This window comes from Haemorhous mexicanus, chromosome 29 (genome assembly GCF_027477595.1).
Source record: "Haemorhous mexicanus isolate bHaeMex1 chromosome 29, bHaeMex1.pri, whole genome shotgun sequence".
In the NCBI taxonomy this organism is placed as follows: domain Eukaryota; kingdom Metazoa; phylum Chordata; class Aves; order Passeriformes; family Fringillidae; genus Haemorhous; species Haemorhous mexicanus.
The window spans coordinates 2,807,491-2,826,647 of record NC_082369.1 but is presented as its reverse complement, the minus strand read 5'-3'; the positions used below and the strand labels follow the sequence as shown (position 1 = coordinate 2,826,647).

At 59.6% G+C, this 19,157-nt stretch overlaps 1 protein-coding gene across 1 annotated transcript; it reads right to left on the bottom strand.

The window, feature by feature from the left end:
- Positions 1 to 1,973: 1,973 nt before the first annotated feature.
- Positions 1,974 to 18,003, bottom strand: LOC132339528 (nuclear receptor ROR-beta-like). The gene is made up of 10 exons (XM_059869830.1): positions 17,850 to 18,003; positions 10,501 to 10,586; positions 10,269 to 10,410; positions 9,520 to 9,933; positions 8,945 to 9,066; positions 8,404 to 8,536; positions 7,242 to 7,349; positions 6,701 to 6,811; positions 6,076 to 6,188; positions 1,974 to 5,540 (listed from the first exon to the last, which is right to left on the bottom strand). Exons 1-10 carry the CDS (start codon positions 17,854 to 17,856, stop codon positions 5,379 to 5,381), a joined length of 1,398 nt encoding a protein of 465 aa, XP_059725813.1. The 5' UTR covers positions 17,857 to 18,003; the 3' UTR covers positions 1,974 to 5,378.
- Between the last annotated feature and the right edge of the window lie 1,154 nt (positions 18,004 to 19,157).

Sequence of the window (19,157 nt, the reverse complement as noted above, 5' to 3'; positions counted from 1 at the left end):
TGGGAATGGCCCAGGGCAGCACTGGGAGCCGGCATTGCCTGACCCTGCTGCTCCAAGGATCCTTTTTGTTATTTCCCTCTGCCCCACAGCTCCTGGGCAGCCCAGCTGTGTGCTGGGGGACACAGCTCTGGTCTGTCCACCAGGGAATGGACACCCAGGTGAGGATCACAGGGGAAGCAGAAGAAAACCAGGATGTGTCTTCACACCCAGAGATCCCTTTGCCCTGTGTGCACCCAGAGCAGAGATTCAAAGAGTCCTGGAACATTCTGAGTTAGCAGGGACCCTCAGGGAGGATCAGTGCAGCTGATGGCCCTGCCCAGCCACCCCAACACCCCCACCCTGAGCAGCCCTGAGAGCTCTGTCAGGGAGGGGCTGGGAACACAAACCCTGTGAGGAACCCCTGAGAGAGCTGGGGGTGCTCAGCCTGGAGAAAAGGAGACTCAGGGGTGCCCTGATCACTCTGCAGCTCCTGGAAGGTGCCTGTGCTCAGCTGGGGCTGGGCTCTTTCTCCAGGAACTGACAGAACCAGAGCACACAGCCTCGAGGTGTGACAAGGGAAATTCAGGTTGGGTATTAGGAAAAAAATATAGGTTGGATATTAGGAAGTTGGTGAAATCATATCCTATAGGTAGGATATTAGGAAAAACTTAATTAGGATATTAGAAAAAAATATAGGTTGGATATCAGGGAAAAGTTTTTTACAGAAAGGGTGATAAAGTTCTGGAATGGCTGCCCAGGAGGTGGTGCAGTCCCCATCCCTGGGGGTGTTTAACAAAGCCTGGATGTGGCACTGGGTGCCAGGGTTCAGGTGGGGTGCTGGGGCTGGGTTGGACTCGATGAGCTTGGAGGTCTCTTGCAACCCAGTGATTCTGGAATTCTGTGAATTCTGTGTCCAAAGGCTCCTGGAGCTCTGGCAGCCTTGGGACCATTCCCTGGGGAGCCTGGGCAGTGCCCAGCACCCTCGGGGGGAAGAACCTTGCCCTGAGCTCCATGCCAAGCCTTGACCCAGCTCCAGCCCTTCCTGGCCTCCTGTCCCTGTCCCAGAGCAGAGATTAGTGCCTGGCATCCTTGTTAAATCCAGGACATCCATGAACACCTATGCATAATGCCCTGGTATATCTGAGGTGTTCTTTCCTTCCTAGGACTGGGAACTGCTTGAAAATGACTCCCAAATGCTCCTTGGCTGTCCCTGATTCCTCCCCACAGATGCACCATCTCCCCAGACCTGTCTCCACTCTCCTGCCCCAAAATGTGTCCCTGGCACTGCCAGGTGCAGCCCCTGTCCATCAACTCAAGGGCTGCTCGAGCAGCATTCCCAGAGGAAGAACCTTCCCAGAGCTCTGCTCTTCCTTGGAGTGCCCAGCTGGAGGAGGCAGAGGGGCTGGCAGTGGCTGCCAAGGGCTCCAAACCAAACCCACACCCGCAGGGCACAGTCCCAGCCTCCTCCTGGCTCACTTTGCTGTGCATTAAGTGAAGCAAGAACACCTCCCAGTGCCTGAAATCTGCCCTTATGTCCAAATCCTGAACAGGATGGATGGGATCTTGGGCAGGAATTGTTCCCTGGCAGGGTGGGCAGGCCCTGGCCCAGGGTGCCCAGAGCAGCTGGGGCTGCCCCTGGATCCCTGGCAGTGCCCAAGGCCAGGCTGGACAGGGCTGGGAGCAGCCTGGGACAGTGGGAGGTGTCCCTGCCATGGCAGGGGTGGCACTGGATGGGCTCTGAGGTCCCTCCCAACCCAAACCAGTCTGGGATTCTGGTACAGCTCAGTCTTTAACCCATGGAAGAAATTAAAGGTTTTTCCATCACTTTGAGGGATTCATTTTCATCTCACTCTTTGCTAAAATTTAAAATCAGTATTTCCAACATTATATTTATATATTTTTTTTTAACCTTGTGAAACAGACTTTATTTTTCTTCCTGTAAATTTTGTGCAATATACATCTATGTACCTATAGAACACACCTCAGTAAAAAGGTTGTTATCCATACATTATATTACTTTTTATTTAATGTTATGAAAAATTCCAACAACAGTTTTTGTCCTTAAATAAACATTTCTCCCTCCCCTGCCCTCCCTTCCTAAGCTGACTGGTCTGAAAGAGGAAATTTTATTTAGTTATTTTCTTTTCTTTAAAAAAATAGAAATTACAATCTTACAAGACAGAACATTCAATGAGAACAGAAGCATTTCCTAAATCTAAAAAGTAAAACATTTCCATAAAACCTGTTGGTATCTACAGGTAGGTATGTGTGGAGGGGTGGTAAATGGAAATAAAAGGTTTTCCATTTCTTCCTTTCATTCATAGAGATAAAAAATAACATAAAGCCGACCAAAACTTTATATATTTTTCTCTTTTGCACCAACATTCACAAGAATATATATTATATATATTTTTGATCCGTCTTTATACACAGTGTGAGGGTTCTGTGGGTGGAAATGGACACTCAGCTACACTGCCAGAGCAGACAAACAAACACTAAATTAATCTTGGTCTGGAAAGGAGCTATCGCTGGCGGCCCAGGGCCCTTGGAAAGGAACATCCCGTGTTGGGATGGGAACATTTCTGGAGCATCAGAGCCATGGGGGGCTCAGGGCTCTTGGGCCCCCTCCCCACTGGCCCCAGGGGAGAGGGAAATCTCCCTTTTTGGGCATTTCTGCCCAGGCTTTGTTGTTCACCCTTTCCCTGCGAGCTCCAAGCTCTGGGTGGCCCAGCAGGGGTGAGGAACCTTGGCACAGCCCTGGCGAGCCCCAAGCAGGGGCTGCCACCCCTTGGCATCCCTTTCCACCCCTTGGCATCCCTTTCCACCCCTTGGCATCCCTTTCCAGGCGTGGCACCCGTCCCAGGCCAGGAATCACCGAATCGACACCGAATCACTTTATCCCCTCCCAAAAAATCGTCGAATCAAGTCGGTTCCTCTGAAGAGAACTGAAAAGTGCAGGTTCCTGCAGTTTGGCAGGTCGAGTTACTCGTGCTTAATACTTCCAGTCTTCCCTAGGTTCCCACGGGGGGGGCTCTTATTGCTCAGAATAATCCAGAATCTCTCCCCACGGGCTCTGATGGCCTGTTCCCAAATTAAGGTGCTTTCCTGGGGTCTTTGCCGGATGAAATGAAGTCGGTGGCGTTCACCATTGGTGTGTGTTGGGTTGGCTGACGAATACTGAGGGGCAAAAAGAAGGGTGTGTGCTTTTTTTTTTTTTAAATTTCTGTTTTTCCCCAAACGTTCCCAAACCCCCACGGGCTGTTCCCTCTGAGCTCAGTCACCTTCTGGGGCTGCTCTTCCCGGGAAGTGAACGGTGCTGTCAGAAATGATGCTTCCAAAAAAAAAAAAAAAAGGCACAACCCTCTGGACATAAAAGGCAGTACTGACTTCTCTCTTCTGTCCAAGCTTTGGAGAGGGCAGGAGAGGAGCTGGGCACATCCCCACGCCGTGGACGCTGCGCTGGGCAGCGACGCATTGGCACTGGACGTCGCGTGGGGCCGTGGGAGGCCTGGCAGCCTTTTCCCAGAGACCTGGATCCAGCAGAGAGGGAGCTGAGGCTGGCAGGCTCCAATCTACTCCCAGAAGCAGTTGGGATGTGGTCAGCAAAGCCATGGGAGTTTGCTGTTGGGGTGTGGTCAGCAAAGCCACGCGGCAGCTGCCTGGAGGAACGCGGTCCCAAATTCCCTCTGCCTTGGAGCGGAGCAGAAATCCCATCAGCTTCCTGGGGAGTCTTCCCTTGTCAAGGTTGGTCCATGGTCTTCCCTATGAGGTCTTTTGATAAAAGCAGGAATATCCCTCACGTTGCTAAGAAAGCTGCTTGTTTTGTTTGAAGGGTGCAGTTATGGATCCAAAGGTTTTGGCTCACGCTCGGGGATGGTCCGAGCTGCCCGAGGATGGGGTTGGGTGCACGAGGAATCAGCACAAAGCAGGAAAGGAGCTGGGGATTTTAGCCCTTTGTCAGCAGAAACTGGGGCTGCCTCGGAGCAGATTTTTCCCTTGTAGTTTTTTGGCATTTGCTGCAGCAGGAGCAGGAGCAGGGACGGAAAAATCCATCTGCAGAGCCACAGAGTCTCTCAAGCATCCCCTGCTGCCGTGGCTTAGAACAGCATCATCTCATCCCACCAATCCTTCCTTCATCCCCTTTTGAGCCTCCCAAAAGGAGCAGCAGGTCCCAAACACCACATTCCTTCCAACCAACCTTATTCCTTAAAGGGAATAAGGACCTTTCACTTCCCCTTGACTCCAGCAGGCAGTTTCTCCCCCTTAAAAGCTCCTAAATCCTGCTAACTCTAGGGAAACTCCCAAAATAACAGTTCTAGGGAGCTCACTGAGGGGAAAGCCTGGGTCCAACTCAACCTGCAGCCACGTCTGGGCTCCTGTGTGTGGTGTGGGAAAGGGGAACCTGGGGATGGGACCAGCTGTGGGCTGGGTGGAGAAAGGGTCACAAACCCTGCTCTGAGTGCTGAACCATGGGGCAGTTTTAATGGGATTGATGAGAGAAGTGCACACAACAGCAACACCCAGAGAGCCACCACTGCTGCGGCCAGCCCTGGAGCCCCTCCAGTGGCCACGGGTGCCTCTGGGGTGGGATGGCCAGGATCTGGGCTCTGGCTGAAGTCCCGTGGGCCTGGAAAAGCTCCTGGGATGCACAAAGGTGGCAGGAGGCAGGTGAACCTGCTGAACCGGCTCCACAAAGTCAGGTGGTCGCCCAGCTGGACAAAGAGCTGGCTGGGAATTTGGGAAAATGCTGTGACGGAGGGCATGGAGACCCTGCAAAACTTTTCCCCGGCTGCACTGAGCATCTTTTCCCTCAAACCAACTTCCCCCACAGGACCCCACCAGCCACAGCCAGACCTTCCTTGGCCAAGCTCCCGGGGTCCTGCTGCACCCGTGGGAGATGAAATAAAGCAAAGGCTCTGTCCTTTCCCTCTCCTCAGCTGCAGCCCCGACCCAGCCGAGTCAGCATCGCCCCTTCTTTATCCCATGCCTGATGTTCGGGTTAAAAAAACCACAATAGAATAAAAATAATAATTAAAAAACAAAGAAATAAAAATGGGAGGTGGAGAGTGCAGCCGGGACAGCGGGAAGGGCACTCCCTCCTCCCGTGTCACCAGGAGCAGCCTGTCCCTCACCACTGCCAGGAGCATCTCCTCTCCCAAGCAGAGATTTCACATTCATTTCACTGGTATGGCAAAGTCCATTTGCTTTTTCCTTCAAGGTGCTTTACATTCAAGAGCTATTGCAATCCACAGCGAGGAGATGGGGCCAGGGAGGCACCGCAGCCCCCCTGGGGTTCTCTTGCCTTTGATTATTTGATTTAAATAAATTGCCCCAAACCTCTGAAGTGCAGTTTGTCTCCAAATTTGGGGGAACTCAAAGGGGGCCGCTGGCTCCTGGCCTTAGCTCTCCCGGGGGTCGCTGTACTGAAGCTCAGAGTTGAAAACCTCCTTGTAGAGGGGGGGGAAGTTCATGGCAGTCTCTGGGTGCAGGAGACGGAAAAATTCCAGCTTGTCCAAGTGCAGGTTGCAAATGGTCTTCATCAAGGGCAGCTTGGAAACCATCTGCAGGGAGAGAAGGAGCTGGTGACCACTGGGATGCCGGGTGTGGTGGCTCTGATGCTGCTCTTCCCCCTCCCCTGGGGACAAGCAGGGGGGTTTGGGGACCACTTGGTGTACCCTGCAGGGCAGTTCCCCCTTTCCCTGGGCACAGTGGGTGGGTTTGGGGATCAAACCTGGCAGCGGGGCACCATCAGACTCCCCACCTTTGGACAGCCTGGCACCAACCTGGCCTCACCCCCAAACCCACATCTTTCTACAGCGGGGGCTCCTCCCCATCCCAGCTCTGTGCAGGTCAAAGCATTCCCAGAATGGCTCTTTTTCCTAAAAAAAACCCACTTCTTGGTGCACTGCCAGGTTCAGCAGCTCTGCCTGCACCACAAGGGAGATTCACAGCCCTTGGAAGGAGAAATTCTTCTCCTCCTCTGCCAGATTTGGGGTCTCTCTCTCCAAAATGTGTGTGGCTCATGAGCTCTGGCACAGCCACGTCCCCCAGCTCAGACACCTCCTGCTCCCCTGGCCGGGTTTGCTGTGCCACTACCTTCGAGAGCTTGTCCTCGGCGGAGTGTTTCTTCTGGATCTCGTGCTGCAGGGCCACGTAGATCTTGTCCTGGAGCTTTTGCACCTTCTTGGACTCGGTCAGCCACGGGCGGTCTGCGGGAGAGGAGGGACAGAGTCACCACTTGTTGGATTACGTTCTTTTCTGACTTAGAGATGGGGCAACAGAGAGATGTCTTAAAAACTTTTATTTTATTTTCAGTCTTAGGTGAAGGGTGAGACAATATGTATGTTATAATTCTACCACCATTAGAAGCTAATTATTAGAATGTTATCACTATTAGAGGCTAATCCATTTCCCACAACTACAAGGTCAGAGCCACCACAGGGCCAGAGACCACAGGGACTCTCCCAGGCACAGGGCAGTGGCTCTTTTAACCCTTCCTGCTCTCCAGGATGGTTCTGAGGACACTTGGCTCCTCTCTCTGCTCCCCACCCCACCATGGGTGACACAGTTCCTCTTCCCACCAAGATTCATTTTGTCCACCTTTAGATGCATTTTTTCCCCAAATTCCTTTCCCAGGAGTAACTGAAATCATCCACCAAGGAAGGTTTATGGGGTCAGCTCTCCCCACAGGACACCCCCAGATGTGGGGGCCCCCCAGTACCTGGGGAGAGCAGGACAGCAGCAGTGAAGAGGGCGAGCTCCTCGTCCGACAGCTGCAGGCGGCACAGGGTCCTCCCCAGCTCGAAGACGGCACCGATGAGATCGTCACAGCCTGAGCAGGGGACAGCAGGGACACGTCACTGTCACTGTCACTGTCACTGTCACTGTCACTGTCACTGTCACTGCTCTGCTCAGCTCACCCAGCAGCAGAGCCCAGCAGCACCCGGAGCTTGGAAAGGTTTTGGGAGAGGAGTTGGGTGGAGGGGGGTCCTGGACACTCACCTGGCAAATTCCAGCCTTGTCTGGGGTCCAGAGGGAGAGGAGAGGGACAGAGACAGGGACAGGGACAGGGACAACAGAGGATAGGGAGAGGAAGAAGAGGAGGAGGAGAAAGAAAGAAGGAGAAAGAAGAAGGAGAAGGAAGGAGGAGAAGGAGGGAGGAGAAAGAAGAAGGAGAAGGAAGAAAGAGAAGGAAGAAGAAGAAGAGGGAGGAAGAAGGAGGAGAAAGAAAGCCCCAAGGGAGGGGCAGCTGGAGCCCTTACCGAGAGATTTGAACATCTGCATCCCACCGAACTTGCCCTCGAAGAGGACGGTGTTGTTCAAGGGGTTGAAGGCGCGGATCATGCGGATCAGGAGCACCTCGAGGCAACCTGATGTAGGCAGAGAGAGCGCAGACGAGGGCAGGGCAGGGCAGGGTGGGGAAGGTCAGGGGGGTTTCCATCACCCCAGGACCAAATGTAAGAAAGAGGAAAGCCCCCAGTGCACGTTTGAGGTCCAGATTGTTCATTCCCAAGAGCAGAACGGGTATTTCAACAAATCCAGTTTGGGTTTTTGGGATCGGTTGGGTTTTTTTAGGTGTCCAATTGTGACCACAATATTTCACCAAAGGGAAATATTATCCAGTCATTTGCAGCCAGGCACAGCGAGACCGAGGTCGTGGTGGAGCACCGAGAGAGAGGAAAGGGTGAAAACAAAATAAATAAAAAGAAAATGGAAGGAAGAAATGAAAGAATGAGTTAAACTCCAGCGCGTCAGGCACAGCCAGCTCTGGCTTTGGGGTACAGCACCCTGCTGGGACGCTGGCACGTGTCCCCAGGGCTGGGAGCTAATCTCAGCTCCCCAGCTCTGACAGATTAGAAACTATGAGGTTTTCCCAGTGTTTTGGGGGTTTTGCACATTCAGCTCCCTGGCCTGGGCACGGCATTGCCAGCTTGGGCAGATGGAAGGGTGGGGGACGTGGGTGTGCGCTGCCATCATCCTCCTCTTCCCAGTCTCTTGCTGGGAGAAGAGGCCAATCCTTTTCTCTCAATCCTCCCTGCTCCTGTTTGAGTTTGGCACCCCTTCTCCCAGAGGAAAACCTTCTGTTCTCGTTTCCATCCCAGTTTCTGGGTGACATTTGGATGAGGGTGGCCATGGAGAAAAGCCTCTGCCCAAGGCAGGCACTCCCCACGTGCCCCCCTTCACCATTGCCCTTGGACGTGACCTGCAGCTCCTTCCAGCCCAGCACCTGCTCCCCCAGCACTGGGAGAACTGGGGCAGCCGGGGGGACCCCAAAATGAAAGCACCAGCCAAGAGAAGAGATGGGATTTGCTTCTGGCCCCACGGCTGCCGCTCAGGAGAGGTGTTGGGGGTGGGAGGGGGACGGTGGGGACACGAAGGAGGGTGGCAGGGACGCAAGGGGGGCGGTGGGGCTCCCCCCCTTACCGGCTTTCAGGAGGATGATCTGGTCGTTCTGGCAGAGCTCCATGAAGCCATCGATGCGCTTGGCGAACTCCACCACGTACTGGATGGCGTTGGAGATCTGCAGCGAGCACTGCTGCCACATGGCCTCGCAGCTCTGTGCCACAGGGGACACTCTCAGGGAGTGTTGGCACCCTGGCACCCCAGCTCTGTCACCCCCCAGGGAAATGATGAGACCCCAGTGCTGTGCCATCCACAGGGGACACTCTCAGGGTGTGCTGGCACCCTGGCACCCCAGCTCTGTCACCCCTCCAGGGCAGGGACGAGACCCGAGTGCTGTGCCATCCACAGGTGACACTCTCAGGGTGTGCTGGCACCCTGGCACCCCAGCTCTGTCACCCCCCAGGGCAATGATGAGACCCCAGTGCTGTGCCATCCACAAGGATGGTGGCATTAGGACACCTGGGGTGTGAGCTGCCACAGCAACCTCCCCCTCTGGGCAGCTCACCCAGCACAGCCCCAGGGCACACTGGCTGTGCCAGGGGGCTGTGACAGTGGCACTCACCTTGCTCTGCAGGGCACGGACCTCCTCGGGGGAGTAGAGGCTCCACGCCAGGCGCTTGAGCTCCTCCGTTGTGTACTGGCACGTCTCCAGGTGTGACTTCACCACGTTCTGGGCCACCCGGTCTGCAGGGGGGGACAGCAGCCGGTGACACCTGGGGACCCCCACCCTGTCCTGGCCTCTGGGGCTGCCGGGGCTGAGGGCTGGAGGGGTGATGGGGCTCTCAGTGTCACAGGGGTGTGAGGACAGATGGGGCAGCAGGGGCTGAGCCTAAAGCAAGCAAGGGATGTGCCACATGACCTTGGATGTGCTGAGCTCCATCAGGGAGCCTTGGGGCTGCTCCAAGAGCTGAGGCTGGGCTCACTGTCTTCGAATCCCAGAAAGGTTTGGGTTGGAAGCTTAAATCCCATCCACTTATTCATCTTAAATCTCATTTCAACCCCCTGCCGTGGGCAAAGACACCTTCCTCTAGACCAGGTGTGTGTCCCCGGGGCTGGGTGTGTCCTGCAAGGTGCTGGGGTGGCCCCAAGCACCATCCTTGGGGCCACACGCTTGCCCTGCACTGCACTGGCACTCACCAATCTCCAGGACAGAGATGTCAGGGGGCAGCTGGGCACCCTCCAGGGCCCCATGTGCCAGCAGCGCCGGCTCCAGCATCAGCTCGTAGATGGACTCCTGCTTGATGAGCGTGGCATCAGCCACGTCCAGGCTGGACTGGTCGGGCGAGGGCTGGGCCGAGGCCAGCAGGTCCAGGTTGTAGTAGGTGCTGCTGCCATCGGGGGTCAGGGGGAAGTCGAAGAGCAGCCCGTCGGACAGCGTGGAGATGTCGTCCAGGTCCGAGAGGCCGCTGCTGACGCTCGTGGTGTAGACGCGGCTCAGGGGCTCGGGCTCCTCCTTGGTGCCGCCGCTCTGCTCCTGGCTCTGCTGGTGCTTCTGCACCTCGGCGTAGAGGCTGTCCCGCTGCTTCTTGGACATGCGGCCGAACTTCACCGCTGCCCCGGGGGAGAGGCGGCCGCGTCAGGGCAGCTTCACCCCCCAGGGCAAAGCCACGACCGCCCACTGCCCTGGGAAATGCCCTGGCTCCCGCGGGAGTGCCTGGCTTGGGGGCTGGGACCCCACTGGGTGCACCGCCCCCATCCCAGACCAACCCTGGGTCCAACCGAACAGAACCAATTTCGATTTTCCCACGGAAAACACAAAAGCGTTTTTTGCTTCCCAAACCCTCCTCGCACCGCGCTGGCCCTGCGGGGGGAGCAGCTTCATCCTGAGTGCCTGACTCGCTCCGAGGAGGAGCAGGTGGCCCCTGGGGACCCGGGGCACGACTCACCGTCGCGGGACATGCCCAGTGCCAGGCATTTCTGCAGGCGGCAGTGCTGGCAGCGGTTGCGGTTGGTGCGGTCGATCAGGCAGTTCCTTTGCCGGGAGCAGGAGTAGCTGGCATTGTTCTGCTGGCTCCTCCGGAAGAAACCCTGCCCGGGATGAGAAGGGAGGAGTTGGGAAAGTGGCCGGCTGGAAGCCAGGGCCGCCCCCCAGCCCGCAGCCGGCCTCCCCGGGCTCACCTTGCAGCCTTCGCAGGTGATGACACCGTAGTGGATCCCTGAGGATTTGTCTCCGCAGATCTTGCACGGGATCACCTCGATTTGGGCTGTGGTGGATGGGGAAAGAGGGGAAATCACGGGGTTAATAATGGTCACGGCTGGGAGGGAGGAGGGGGATGGCCCCCGGCCACGGCAGCCGCGGGCTGGCTCAGCACCTGGGGAAACTGAGGCACGAGAGCTGGACCCACCGGCAGCTCAGCCCTTCCCACGGACACCACAAGGATTCTTGCACCTCAGAGAGGTCCCTAAAAGGTTCACACAGGGCATGGGGAACCCCCATCCCCCAGCAGCAAGAGCTAGGGTAGGAAAGCCCTTGGATCCAGGAGAGCACAGAACGCTTCTGCCCGGGACCTTGTTTGGGAATCATTCCCCTTATTTTTCAACTGATGTGTGCACCAGGGCAGGGACAGCCTCGGCACGGGGACCATCCCCATCCCTACAGATGCAGATGCTCTGGACCCCCCCGTGCTCCCCCCAGCAGCTCCTTTGAACCCAGGACCGATATAGCCATCCCCAGCTCAAGGTCCCGGCCCCTTCCCCCCACAAATCCGCTTCCCTCCCCGCTTCTGCTTCGCTGGCACTGAGCTGCTAATAGGCTTCGTCCTCCTCATTTTCCAGCTGCCCCAGATCTGGGCTGCCTCTGCCCTCCCGACCCGCGGGGGGGATGCACGGCACCCCTGGGGCTGTACGTGCCTCCCGGCATCTCTGCACCCTCTAATCCCCGCTCCAGCCCCCACAGCCCCGGCCCGGCTCAGCCTGGCGGCGCTCTCGAGGGTGCTGGGCAGGCACCGCAGCGCCAAAATAACCCCCAGGGCCAGATTATGGTTATTTCCAATCTCCTGGGCCTGTGCAAATCCCTGCTCGGGTAATTCCCTTCTGCCTCTCCTCTCCCCTGGGAGCCATCGGCTCTGCTGGAGAGATGTGTTCTGTAGGGCCACCTCTGTGAGTGACAATCCCAGTGCTCAGCCAGTGCCACCTGTACCCCAGCACCTGGCAGGGTCCTGGGGTCCCTTAATGCTTGGGGGGGGGGGGGCTGGAATGGGGCACTGAAGCCTCACTGGGCAGAGGGGCAGCCGAGGTGCCACCGGCCCCTCAGGGATGCTCAGTCCCCCGGGGATGGCACTGGTCCCTCCTAGGGATGCTCTCTGTGCCTCAGGGGAGCCATTGGTACCCCCAAGGATGCTCAATATCCCAGGGATGGTTCTGGTACCCCCAGGGATGCTGTTGGTACCCCCAGGGATGCCAGCCCCGGGGCAGGTTTGCTCTCCCCGGCTCTGGGGAAGGACTCACTCCCATTCCAGGTGTAAGTGGAGGGACAGATCCCTCCTGCATCCTTTGACTCACTGACTAACCCAATGCCCCACATGCACCAGGTGGTTTTGGGGCTTACCCCTCCTCCCCCAGGCTGCTGACCTGGGCTTCTCCCAGGACTGTGTCTTGTCCCCCGACTCGAGGGAGTCACATCCCATCCCTGCCCCTCCCCACATCCTCTGCCTACGCCTCTGCCTGGTTCTGAGCCTGGGAGAGCAGAGCTGGTTTCCCCGCGGTGGGCAGGGCAGGGATGTCCAGGGCATCCTCACATCCCCCGCAGCTGCATCAACACCGCAGCCCCAGGGCCTCCCCTTTCACAGGGGCACGGAGGCACCAGGAGGGCCCTGTGGGGCCACCCCCAAATCACCACCCGGCTCCGATGACCAAGACACCCCCAGTTCCCTAGATCCCGCTGCCATCTCCCCTCCCCGAGCCCTGTCCCGGGATGGGGCCGAGGTGGTGGCATGGCGGGGGGCACAGGGAGGGGGTGCCACCCCCGGCAGGAAGCGGCGTCGGCTCGTTATGCAACGTTAATTGCAGCCGCCGGCAGCGCGGGTGATGCATCGCGCCCGCCGCGCCCTCACGCCCGCGGCCGATACTCCGGTACCCGGAATTACCGGCACCGGCAAACACCGGGGCTGAGCGCGGCCCGGCACCGCCGGCACCCCCAGCAGAGCCCAGCGACGCCCCAGAAACCCCAGCGATCCTAAAGGCTTCGTGTAGTGCCGGTGGCCAAATCCCGCCCCCCGAGAGCCCCCGGGGCTGGAGCTGAGGGTGATGGGGATGATGATGGTGAAGGACAAGCCCTGACCGCCCGCCGTGTGCCCGCAGCCTTTTGGGGCTCTAATTACCATGCTGCTAATTACCCGGCCGTGCCCGCCGCTGGCACCTGACCCGCTCGTAAGACGCTCGCCCCAAATAACTGACGTGGAGATACGGCCGTAACCTGGCGATGGCAATTACAGCCCGGCACGGCTAATTGCTGCTCTGATTGTAAACCCGGCTGAATCACCGAGTCGGCTCCCTCAGTGCCCCCTCGTGCCGCGGCCGTGGACCCCCGAGGCGGCCGAACCATCCTCCCATCTCCCCTGCGACCCCCAAACACGCCCCTGGGGCAAATCCCCAGGATCTGGGGGATGGGAAGGAATGTGGGTGAGGGTGGGGTGGCCACAGCAAGTCCGGCATCCCCCATATCTCACTGTGATCAGGGAAAACATCTCAGTAGACCCCAAATCTCGGATATTCCTCCACCTCAACCACCCCACCCCCGTGCCTCAGTTTCCCCACTGGAGAATCTTCTTCCACCACAACCGTGCCACCATCGGCCACACTGTGAACGCGGGGGGGGACGTTTAGGACGGGATGAACCTCTTCTCCCTCTGGGGGAGACAGCAGGGAACCTCCACCCCGGGGCCAATGGGGCTAAAACACGGATCAGGATAAAAGAAACAACGAAAGGGTTAAAAAAAAAAAAGTAATAATGATCTCCAGCCGGCAATTAAAATGTCCCGGCGGTGGTATTTGCTCTCCTCCCACTGTAAACACTTCTTGCCCAACTCCCGGCCCGCTGCCACCGGCCGGCCCTTATGTAAGTGGCCCTGTGGCCCGGTGCGGCCACGGGCCCCGGCCGTGGCGGGGCGATGGCCCCCGGTGCGGCGCTGCCGCGGCCCCGCGGTGGAGCCCTCCTGTCCCACTGACACACTTTCCGTCCGTGGCCACGCGCGCTTGTGTAACCATGGCCGTTAACCCTTCCGGGCCCGCCGCCGCTCCCGGACCGGGCTGCTGCTCGGGGCGGCAAGCCGACCTCCCGCCAGCGGGAGCGGGGATTTTGAGGGATTTTGGGGGATTTTGGGGGATTTCGGGGTGATACCTCCAGCTGGGGTCACCCATTTGCCATCCTGAGCTGGAGCTCCAGGTGAGGGGCACAGGTGTGTCCCTGCACAGTGCCCAGGCCGCCTGTCACCCCCCAGACCTGGCGGTGTGTGTCCCCTCCAGCCCAGCACCGCTCACCCCTGCCCCTGCTGGAGGCTCCGGTGGTTTCGGCAGAGCCAGAGCCGCCCTCCCTGAGAGGGAATGGGCCGGCACACCCTCCCCTCCATCTCCTCCGCCCCAAGGGCGGGCATCTCTTGCACCCCAAAACAAAACAAGGCAGGCCCTGCAGAATCAGCCACGGGGGGCTGAACCCCTCTCTGTGGTGCAGGGAGGATGGTGGCTCCATCCTCCTCCTCCCCCTGTCCCTCCCCTCGGCCATATGATCTCACTGCTTTGGGGCAATCACCCCAAAACCCTCAGCACCCCATTTAGCCTTGGGATGTGCTGTGACCCCACTGCTGCTGGAGAATTTTTGGAGCTGACCCCTCCCCATTGGCATAACTGGGTGCCCCTGGCTGTGGGGTGAGGACTCCTGGGAGGGGTTTGTTTTGGGGTGCACTGGCAGATCCCTGCACAGTCCCCCAGGGTGAGCCTGCACAGCTCTCACCCCACAGGGGCAGAATATGGGCACCCCTTTCCCTGGGGGGCCACGTGAGGCCATGGTGTCCTTGCTGGAGGTAGTGGGGCAGCATCCCAGCTCTGAGTATTTCAGAGGTGGGTCTGTGCCTCTGGGACCATCCCTGCCCCAAATACCCCCTGGTGCTTCCCCAGTGCCCTGGCTTGGTACCCAGTGAACCTGCTGGGAGAGCAGCTCTGTCCCCCATCCCTCTGCCAGGCTCCATCGATGCTGCAGGATGGGCACCCCTGGGAACTGGCAGCAGCCCTGAGCCCCCCTGGATCCCCCAGCCCCAGTCAGGGCACTGGGGTGCTCCAATGCTTCACCTCCACCACCTCTCCCCTTCCAGGGGGACTCAGCATCCCCCTGGTGCAGCCAGAGCAGGGAGAGGAGTGTGAGTCCAGGCTGCACAGAGACCCACAGGGACACGCAGGGACCTACAAAGCCACCCCATTTCCCATCCCTGCCCTAAACCCCTGCTCTGCACCTGCATCCTCTGCAGCAACCTCCAGCCCCAGGAGTGACTGCACCTCCCCACAGCCACCATTCACAGTTGTGTTTTGGTGTTGGGGCAGGAATAAACAAGGAAATAAAGGGAATTATCACCCCTTTATATCTGCTGTTGGCTTTGTTATTAAACAGCCTCCAGTGCTGCAGTGCCTCGGGGCCTCCCAGCACCCCGGCACTTTGGCCATGGCTGCCAAAAAAATCCCATCCCCATCCCTGCACCCCGGGGAACCCCAGACAAGCCAGGCCCATGCCGGGTGTTCGCAGCCCCGGCTCCAGGCACAGGGACACGGAGGCCAAGTGGGCAGTAGGGAAAATTCAGATGACACAACCACGGCCCGTGCCAGGCTGGGATTCTGGAGGGGGAACTGCTTTCCTAAGTGATTAGCAAAGATTTCCTGGAAACTCTGGGCCAGAACAGCGCTCAGCTGCTCTCACCCTGCCCTGGGGCAACCCCTGACCACCTTCCCTTGCAGGCACGCAAACGGAGCTTTTGCATTCTCCCCAGTCCCCAGCAAGGCGCTGCTTTCCCCGTCCCGTGATGCAGTGTGTGCCCCCAACAGGGAAATGGCAGCTCCGGATGGAAGATGTGGCTCCCCCAGGGCCGCCCGCTCCTGCCCGGGCCGCTCCGGTTCAGCAGCTCCGGTTCCGCAGCTCCCGTGCCACGCAGCGCCGTGCCAAGGCCAGCCCCGCCGGCGCAGGACGCGGCCCTTTGCACTTTGCCTGCTGCAGAAGGGTGGCAAAGGTGAGGCAGCGAGGAGGGGGACCTGCCAGCCCGGGGTGGGGACAAACCGGGATGAGGTGGGAGAACCCCTCCGGCAGGGCTGCTAAACCGGGGGGAATTATCTCCCTGGGGCTAAAAAAAGGCAGGAGAGCAGCTCTGCTCACCACATCCGATAAACCGGGCTGATTTAGACATTAGCAGCTCTTTAAATAGCGGCAGCGAGTTCAAAGTTAAACGTGACAGGGAGCAGGGACAGCGACGTTGGGCTGGGGACAGGGACCTCCGGCCCCCACCACTGCTCTCCCCTCTCCCGGTGCCGACTCTCCCCGGGGTTATCGGGGTGGGGGATCCCAAATCCCGTCTGAACCCCTCAGGACCCCATAAAGGCAGAGGACAGCTTTCTCCTCCAGGTTTGTTTTTTGGGAAGTGGAGGCACGGCCATCCCCGCGCTCCGGTACCGGGCCAGGCGCGGCCGTCGTGCGGGAGGGCCGGTGGGTGCCGGCCGCCCTCGGCCGCGCTAGCGTGTGCACGCCGCCGAAACGGGCAGGGAAGCTCCTCCTCCGCCCTCTCTGATTTTTCCAATGACAGATCTAGGTCACTAGGACAAGTCGCAAAGGCTGCCGAGCCACCGCACGCTCCTCGCCACGCTGCTTGCAAAACAAGTGAGCAGGAGGGCTGGAAATCGTATAGGATTATACAAGGCAAAGCCTCTTCCCCGGCCCCGGCGCAGCCGCGGCGCAGGGAAGGACAGGAGCGAGGAGCTGCTGTGGCCCCCGGGGAAACGGGGCAGAGCGGTGGCGGTTTTGGGAAGGAAAATGGAGATTGAATCAATTTGGCGTCGCCATGCGGCGTTTGGGCTTCGAGAGGGATGAGGACGCCGGACTGCGGGAAAAACGCCCGACTGGGGGGAACGGTGGGATATCAGCAGGGTTCGGCCCTAAATTAGGGTCAACACCAGCAATTCATGGGGGGAAAGGAAAAATATTTAAAAAAAAGGAAAAGTTCGCCCAGTTGCTAATTAAGCTGGTGCTGGCTGTGCAAGTGCTACGTAAGAGCCAGGCGTGATCGCAATTAGGCAGGCGTTAATGCTTCCCTCGGTCCTAATAAAGGTGAAAACCCAGGATGTCGAGGGGCAGGAAGGGGATGTGGGGGGCTCGCCTCGCCCTCCTCACCCACCCTGGCCTCACCGTTACACAAGAGTGCGGCGGGGACAGAGCCGCAGCACCCGCGGCGCAGGGAGGAAGCAGGATTTGAGGAGCTCGGGATGAACATCCTGGTACCCACACCCCAAAATGAGCCTAAGGACCTGCACCCCAAAACACACCTATGGAGGGGCACCAGGGAGTCCTGGCAGGGAGAAGGGCTCGGGGAAGGCAGGGCATGATGGAAAAATGATTTAAAGGAGGATGAAAATCCTAGCCCAGCCCGCTGGAACAGAGCTGAGTCCGGCCACCGCTGCGTCACCATCACCAGGCCCCGCTGGATTGTCCCGCTGGAGCCTTCCTCCCTCCATCCTCCTCCTCCCCACCGCCTTCTTGGCAAAGCAGAGGGGTGAAAAGTAGGAATTGCCTTTGGGAACGGGTAAAAGCAGGCAGGTGCTGGCACAACTCACCCCTGCCCTGGAAAAGGGGCACCCAAAATTGCACCTGATCCCTCTCCCGTCCCTGCAGGAGCCTCTCAAACTGCCCCCCACGCCGTGGGGAGGGGGAAAAGGGGGAAAAAACTACAATAAATCCAGCCCTGGTGGGAGCAACATATTGAAGAGGAGATTAAGGGGTTTAGTGAGGGGAAAAGCTTAAGAGTGCGTCTAAGCCGGCGTCGGAAAGCAAAGCAAAATAAACAAGAATTTTATTCCTAACGAAGGGGGAGCTGGAGGAGGCAGAGCGGCCCCGGCGGGGCTGGTGCGGGTTCCCCCCTTGCTCCTCTCCGCGGGGCTGGTGCGGGTCCCCCCTTGTCCCGTTCCAGCAGGGCTGGTGCGGGTCCCCCATGTCCCCAGTGGGGCTGCTGCGGGGTCCTTCCCATCCCTTCCGCGGGGCTCACACGGCTCCCCTCGTCCTCCTCCAGCAAAGTTGATGCAGATCCCCCCTTGTCACTGTCCGGTCTGACACCGAGTCCCCCCGTCCCCCACCGGCGGGGCTGATGCGGCTCCCCCGTATCCCCGTCCGGGCTGACGTCGGGTCCTTCCCGTCCCCCTCCGCCAGGCTGATGCGGGAATCCCCGATCCCCACCGGGACCAACTTCTGCCGCTGCCCCCCGCAGTCCCCGGCCCTCCGGACCCACCTCTCATCGTGTCCGCCGCGGTCAGGGCGCCGGGGGGCGCATGGGGCGGCGCGGGGGTCCGGAGCGGCGCGGGGCGCGGCGGGGAGCGGCGGCACCGGGAGGCACCGGGCGGCACCGGGAAGCACCGGGCGGCACCGGGCGGCTCTGGCACCTGCCCCTCCGCCGCGCCGTGACCCACTTCTGCCCGAGCATGCGGCCGTTCACATGACGAGCCCGCCCCGCCCCCCCCAATCGGTTTCACTTCCAGCCCCACCTCCTGCCCTTCGTCCTCCTCCTCCTCCTGCTCCATCCCCATCCCCGCCGCTCCGCCGCCCGGTGCTCGGCGCTGCGCGGGAGCTGCCGGAGCCCGCCAGGGACCGGGGTCTGCGCGACCCCCGCCCGGCCGTGGCGGCTCGGAGCTGCCCCCGGGGCTGCCCGCCCCCGGGAGGGACGTGCCGTGCCCGTCCTGCCCCGGCTCGCCCAGGCACGGGGCCGGCTGCGTGTCCCGCTGAATCACTGCTGCCTTGCTTCACTTCGCTCCCGTGCAGCCCCGCTGTCCCCGCCAGGGACCCCGCTCGGCGCGGGGACCCCAAAAAAACCCCGGCAGGGCAGGACAGGACAGGACAGGGTGGGGGGCCTCTGCAGAAGGGGCAGTACCCGGCACCGGGGGGGTGTGGGGAGCACGGGGACCCCCCTGTGGCTGCCCAGTGTGCCCATGCCAGGGTGCAGGTGCTGAGGTCTGGGGGCACATCCCACCTGGGAGCCCCGCGCGTCGGGAACGGCGCCGTGGAAGAAGTGGGAAACTTTGAAGGTGGCAGGGAGGCATTCCAACCCGTCCTTCATGCTGGGATAGGCACAGGTGGTTTTGGGGCCCGGGGTTGTACCCCGGATAAGGGACACTGATGAAGAGGCGCAGAGATGGTGGCTCTGGACCACGCAAGGCGGCCTCGCCGTGCAGAGCCCGAGGTGTCGGCACGGGGCAAAGTCCCCTGGCTGGGGTTTGTGGTGCACCAGGTCGCCAGAGTCCTCCCTGGTGCCACATCACAGGGGTGGAGGCAGCTGGTCCTGGCAATGCTGGGCCAGGGCTCAGGTGCCAGGGTCAGAGCTCAGCGGTGCCCAGAGATGGCTGGGGACAGTGGCACTGGCCTGGAAACCTGATGTGTGTGGAGAAGGCATCTGCCATAGGCATGAGCACTGCTCCCACTGCAGACACGGATCTGGCATCCATCATGGGCATGGACCTGGCATCACCACAGGCATGGATGGGGCATCTGCCACGAGCATGAGTGTGGCATCTGCCATGAGCATGGCATCCAACCGTGGTCACAA